This window comes from Rana temporaria, chromosome 6 (genome assembly GCF_905171775.1).
Source record: "Rana temporaria chromosome 6, aRanTem1.1, whole genome shotgun sequence".
NCBI lineage: Eukaryota > Metazoa > Chordata > Amphibia > Anura > Ranidae > Rana > Rana temporaria.
The window spans coordinates 161,322,877-161,329,630 of NC_053494.1; the positions used below are offsets into that span (position 1 = coordinate 161,322,877).

Here is a 6,754-nt window from a genome sequence, read left to right on the forward strand (position 1 = left end):
TGAAAAAAAGAGAAAAGGGAGAAATAGAGAAAGAAAGAAAGAAAGAAAGAAAGAAAGAAAGAAAGAAAGAAAGAAAGAAAGAAAGAAAGAAAGAAAGAAAGAAAGAAAGAAAGAAATAGTTATTAAAAAGAACAGAAATATTGATTCAGTAAAACATAGTTTTTCTGGAGTATCTAATCATTCAAATCCATTTTAAAAATACAAATATATATTTATATCATAATTTATGTGCACATCGTTTTGTTCATCATAACACTATTCTCACCACTTTTCCATAAACTAGTATTTCAAATTTTAGGTAATCGGGTAACCATTATTTGATTTCTAGTAACCATACTAAAACCCACTGAAGTGTCCCTCAGGCCTCCAGTAGTGATGCTCTTATCAATATAATATAATAATAATAGAAGAGTACCTCATATTTGTGCCCTTGGGATTCATAAAACAGAGAGCCCACTTAGTGACCATTGTAGACTGTGACATCACAATACCCTCCTTGTCTGAGCTGAACTGTGAGTGACCTGGCTCCCTGCATAGATTGGGTGGGAAGGATGCCATCCTGTTGTCACAATGTCACAGATATAGGCTGGCCTCGGTTTTCTACAGAAATAAACATTTAAATAGGAATCGTGTACACTGAAACTTCCTTTACCAAATACACTTTTGTCTCTTGACACATTTGATCTGCACAAAGGACATCTGATATGACATTAACAAGTGTCAGCCTCTATTCCCAATCTAAGGTTTCCCGAGATGTGTGTACAAAGCTAAACGATGTGTCCCGGCAAATCAGGTTTGTTTCCTAAATGTGCCTTTTTTTAAGGGAAGGGGGTTTGATTCTTATCAAAGAAAGGGACATTGCAATATCAAAGGTGACCAGGGGAAGCCAGGGGTCACGACACAGGTGACCGTCTTTGAAGTGTCATACCAGCAAGAAGGTCTGTTGTTCTAAGCAGCGACTCATTTACATTAGATAGCTGCTGGGGGCAGATGGTCAGAAGGAAAGTAAACGACCTATCGTGTAGATATAGAATGCTTGGGTTTAGCTACATAGATAAAAAAAAAATACATTTGGACGTTAACTAAAAACAATTATATAATAGGTCCATATGGTCACTGTAAATGGCAGCTTGCCGACAATTGCAGCAAATGCACCGTCATTATATTGCTTCTAAGTACACACATTTTTCACTCCTATCATCCAATTACAAAAATAAAATAAATACATGGAATGGGTCTTGGCAACATTTACCAACATCAGATTGCTGATCTACCAAATTAACTTCACAATTAGTAAAATATTTGATAAAGCAGATAGTAGGAATGTGTCACCTCCATGTAACAATAAAATCCTGCACTTCAAAAACGTCACCGAACCTTCCAAAGGAACTTTTTGGGTTTAAGACACGCCCACTTTCTGCCGTCCACATTGGGCTGTGTCAGCAATTGTTCTGATAGAACACATCGGAAATATCACGATGGTGCATTGGCTGCAATTGTCGGTATGCTGCCATTTCCAGTGACCCAGTGAACTTGTTGAAAAGAAACAGACACGTGTGCTTTAGGTTTGATGAGGCTTTTGTGATGCTCACTTTGAAAGTGAGAATTTGTAATTCTCCCAGCCAGGGACCCGTTTGAAGTGGAATTTTCCTTTAATATGCAAAAAGTTTGAATCTACAGAACAACCAAGCTTACACATACTCTTGGTTTTCTTTTGGATTACAAAGTAGACAAGGTTGATGTTCCCATGATGGACTTTGAGTGACCTTTCCATCTTCCCACTAACTGCACAGGACCCCCCACTACCACCTCCCAATTTTTTTTTCTTCTAAACTCTACAAGTAAAATTCATTTTGTACTGTTTCTCATAGACATACACTCTTTATATTATTATACAAAAATGTGAATCTTTTTTTTTTTCAGTTTTATTTAAAAATATATATACACAGCAATTACATTATAAACCAAGCCATGTGGCCAAATAATATCTGAGGTATCAAATACAATCTCACTGGGCATTTTAACTCACAGTGAAAAACAATTTTAAAGGCAATAGTGCAAATTTTAAATAAAGTTAAGAAAACATGTTGCATTACAATTTCATCTTTGGTTGAACAGATGGATGCCACCAAAACTGGAGTAAGCCTGGCCATTGATGGATTGATTTTGAACCGGTTTGGAAGAAATTTTGCGGTTGGATTGTGTAAAAAATTATCACAAAATGACCAATAAACTGTCGGATATGGAAATTTTTAAATAATGTTTAGAAAACATGTTGCATTACAATTCCATCTTTGGTTAAAATACATGGATGTCACCAAACTGGAGTAAGTCTGGCCATCCATGAAATTATCTTGAAACAGTTTTGAAAAAATGTTGCAATAACAGTTGGATTGTGTATAAAAGGGTTACAAAATGACCAATAAACTGTCAGATATTGATATTTTTAAATAGTGTTAAGAAAACATGTTGCATTACAATTCCATCTTTGGTTGAACACATGGATGCCACCAAACTGGAGTAAGCCTGGCCATCGATGGACCAATTTTGAACCAACTTTAAATAAATGTATCTAACGGTTGGATTGTGTATAAAATAAATCACAAATCGACCGATAAACTGTTAATATTGACATTTTTAAATAAAGTTAAGAAAACATGATGCATTTCAATTCCATCTTTGGTTGAACACATGGATGCCACCAAACTGAAGTAAGCCTGGCCATCCATGGAACAATTTTAAAGAAATGTTGCGATAAATAATAGGATTGTGTACAAAATTATCAAAAAATAAACCCATAAACTGTCAGATATTAAAATTATTTACTAACATGTTTTTTTTTTTTTTTTAACGCCAGATGATTGGCAACCACAGATGTTATCAATGTGAATGATTGCAGAGACAGGGTGCTATAAAGTGGCTGTGCAAAATAAGCTACACCAATAAATCAAACATAATTGGGATGTAAACTTTTCAGTACAAAAAAACAAAAATGGGCCCATTGCGAACAACAATCGTTTGCATTTTTTGAACGTTGTTAAGGCTTTGCAATCTTTTACAAAGGTCTAATCTTCATCATATTGAATGAAAAAAAAATCACCCCATCTATGGCCATCCAAAGTGGTAGGGCATCAGTACTTGCATAGTGGGGTACATGCATGGCATGCCCCTTTAAGTAAACTCAATAGACCAACACAAAGAAACGATTATAGAAGCTCCTAACCAGGATTCGTTGTGTTGCATGCTACTTTCCCTGAATACTGCAAAGAGAAGGCAATTTTTGGGCTATTTTCCCCTATATATGCACAGTTTTCATTCTCATTCAGCCACCCATAAAAAAGTACAATAGCATTGCATAGTGCAAAGGCAGCAGATGTCCTGAAGTTGGGACTGTAGGTGTCTCTAGGATGAGGGGATCTCATTGGATGGGGAAAGGGGCTCAGTCTTATGGGCTGCTTTCTGCTGAAAGTCCACAGTGACAGTCCCTGGATTGGGGGGACTGGGCATGATCCCTTCCCTCTCCCTTTTCTTCTGCTTCATCCTTCTGTTCTGGAACCAGATCTTCACCTGAGTGTCATTCAGCTGGAGGGAGTTAGCAATCTCTATGCGCCTGGCTCTGGTCAAGTATTTGTTAAAATGAAATTCTTTCTCCAGTTCTGTAAGCTGTTTGGTGGTGAAGTTTGTCCTCATTGTGCTGGGAGGATTGCTCACTCCATATTCAGAAGGTGAAGCTGCAAAAGGGATAACAACTGTTACAATCAGCTACAAAAGAGCAATCACTAAGCACAAAATGATACACAGTTACCTCCTGCTCTATGTTTCAACAAAGTCACAATTACATATCTATGGCTACTTTTATATACACAGGGGGGGGGGTATCTAACCTGGCCATACACTACTACATAATGTAGGTTATGTACTAAAACTGGAAAGTGCAAAATCTAGTATCTAGAAACCAATCATGCAGCTTCCAGGTTATTGTCAAATCTTAATAGAACAAGCTGCACCAATTTTAGTGAATTTCCCCCAATATGACTTTGTACAATATGTTATCAAAATAACTGATTGCATTTGTATCCAATCAGGCAATCTAAAAGTGTATGATCAGCCTGAAACTGGAGCAGCTGTAGTGGCATCCAATCAGCTTCTAGAATCAACTTGTTCAGTTAAGCTCTGAAAATGGGAACTAGAAGCTGATTGGTTGCCATACACAATCTTTGTAAATGTCCTAATCTTTTACAAGGTTTATTTTATTAACTGATCAAGGTTCTCACCCAAGACTTAACAATGTTCCCATAGAAAATGGGTGAGTATTGAATGAATAAATATGAACATTCATTGTAAAATATTACATACCCCACTTTTAACTACACAATGTGGTTTATTTACTAAAGCTGGAAAGTGCAAAATCAGGCTCACTTCTGCATAGAAACCAATGAGCTTCCAGGTTTTATAACCAAAGCTTAACTGAACAAGCTGGGGTAAGAAGCTGATTGGTTTCTATGAAGAAGTGAGCCTTATTTTGCACTTTTCAGCTTTAGTAAATAAACCACATTGTGTACTTAAAAGTGGGGTATGCCTGTATTAAAGGTAATCGAATCAGCAACCAAATCAGCTTCTAGCTTCCATTCTTTGAAGCTTAACTGACAAAGTTGAGGCTAGAAGCTGATTGCTTGCCATGCACAGCCGCTCCAATCTTATTAAATTCCCTTTAATAATATTTTACAATAAATGTGTTTATTTATCAACATTTTCACCCAAGATTCATCTATTTCTCCATAAGCTTCCCATAGAAAATGGGTAAATCTTGGGTGAAAACCTTGACAAATAGACACCTTTATTGTAAAATATTATTAAAGGGAATTTACAAAGAATGGAGCAGCTGTGCATGGCAACCAATCAGCTTCTATCTTCAATTTTTAAAGCTTTTAATGAACACGTTGAAGCCATTGGTTGCCATGAACAGCTCCTCCAATCTTAGTAAATGTCATTTAATAATATTTTACAATAAATGTGTTTATTTCTCAACATTTCCACCCAAGATTCATCTATTTCTCCATAAGCTTCCCATAGAAAATGGGTAAATCTTGGATGAAAACCTTGACAAATAGACACCTTTTTTGTAAAATATTATTAAAGGGGATTTACTAAGAATGGAGCAGCTATGCATGGCAACCAATCAGCTTCTATCTTCTTTTTAAAGCTTTAATTAACAATTTAAAGCCATTGGTTGCCACGAACAGCTGCTCCAATCTTAATAAATGTCATTTAATAATATTTTACAATAAATATCAAAGTTTTCAATATATTTTCCCATAAGATCCCCATAGAAAATGGGACAAAATAATGAATGACAACGAAAATGTACAGTTTTCTCACACATTTCGTACATTTTAATAAAAGTTCGTTACTTGGCATTACGAATATAGAAGTTTGCCCCCACATCGGGAAACCTCTTTGTACTTACTTTTCTTAGGAGCGTTCCGCTTAACTTTCATCCAATCAAAAGTGTTGACTGTGCTGTGTGTCTCGGAGATTGGGGAGTTGGGTTTGGGGTAGGATCCTTGAGAAGGGGAGAAGTTTTGGAAGTTGCCATGGTGGAGGTCCAGCTGTTCCTTCCTTGGCCCCCCCTGAGTGTCCTCCCCAAAGGTCTTATAGGAGAGCTGCCCGTTCAGGAAGTACGGTCCGTTCCCCGGGAAGACGGGGCCGGTGTATTGGATGTGGCCCCCAGGCTCCTCCATAGATCCATAAGAAAAGTCGTAGTCCGGACTGACTGATAGGTAATTGTAGTCAGCAGGTGCGCTCGGTTCATAAGGGATATCCAGGCTGCACGGAGCGTACAGTGCTGAGGACTGATGGGAAGCCTGATGGACACCGATCTGTAGGCTGCCCGCATAGTGACTGTCCACCCCATTCCCGGGATAGGGCTGCAGGGACCCCTCTCTGCAGAATTTGGGGGAGAAGGCTACAACATCCCCACACGGTGTGTACTCCAGGTAAGTATTCATTTCCCGGTGGAGTCCTGGCTGGGGCAGCGCTGGATCTTCAGACTGCTGGGACCTCCCCGGCCACTCCGAGCTTCACCTGATCTTGTCTTGTGGACTTCTTTCATTCTTCAGCTGGTAAATATTGCCCGGTGCAGAGAGGGCTGGTCACATGCTAACAGGCAGCCAATCAGGGGGCGAGCCTGGCTGCGACTCCAGGTGGAGCTCACAGTTGGTGGGACAATCAGATGACTTTTAGAAACTTTGATGAATGGGAAGCGCCCAGATGAGTGGACTTCTCTCCCAGATCGTGACTCACAAATCAAGTGTTCCCTACCGAGTCCGATCCCTATCAGTGGATCCCACCCTGATCTGTATAATCAGACCCACAAGATTCATTTGTTCCATCTTCTAATGATCACATCTCCATCTATTCCCAAATTAATAGACCGGCAACCTCCTCAGAACATCAAACCCTCTCCACCTTTCTAGGTTCCCCAATGAACCTTCTACTCCCCAGATCCACAAATCAAGTCTCCCCTAAATCTTCACACAGTGCCAGTTTATGCTCATTATTCTTATCAATTCTTTACTTCCCCTCCTATTAGCAGATTCTCAACTTCCCTATACCCAGCAGATCTGTAAATCATCTCTACTCCTCAGATCCCCAACTCCTCTCTACTCATCAGATCTCTAATCATCTCTACTCCTCAGATCCCCAACTCCTCTCTACTCATCAGATCCCCAACTCCTCTCTACTCATCAGATCG

General features: G+C 38.9%; 1 protein-coding gene across 1 annotated transcript; it reads right to left on the reverse strand.

The window, feature by feature from the left end:
• Window positions 1–1,925: 1,925 nt before the first annotated feature.
• On the reverse strand, window positions 1,926–6,466 carry HOXD1 (homeobox D1). Its single transcript, XM_040355621.1, has 2 exons — window positions 5,468–6,466; window positions 1,926–3,731 (listed from the first exon to the last, which is right to left on the reverse strand). Exons 1-2 carry the CDS (start codon window positions 6,006–6,008, stop codon window positions 3,403–3,405), a joined length of 870 nt encoding a protein of 289 aa, XP_040211555.1. The 5' UTR covers window positions 6,009–6,466; the 3' UTR covers window positions 1,926–3,402.
• Window positions 6,467–6,754: the final 288 nt, after the last annotated feature.

Excerpts from the sequence above, each read along its gene's own strand:
- HOXD1 (XM_040355621.1), bottom strand. The coding sequence starts at position 6,008 with ATGAATACTTACCTGGAGTACACACCGTGTGGGGATGTTGTAGCCTTC. Across the intron at positions 3,732-5,467 it reads GCGGAACGCTCCTAAGAAAA|CTTCACCTTCTGAATATGGA; the intron begins GTAAGTACAAAG and ends TCCCTTTTGCAG.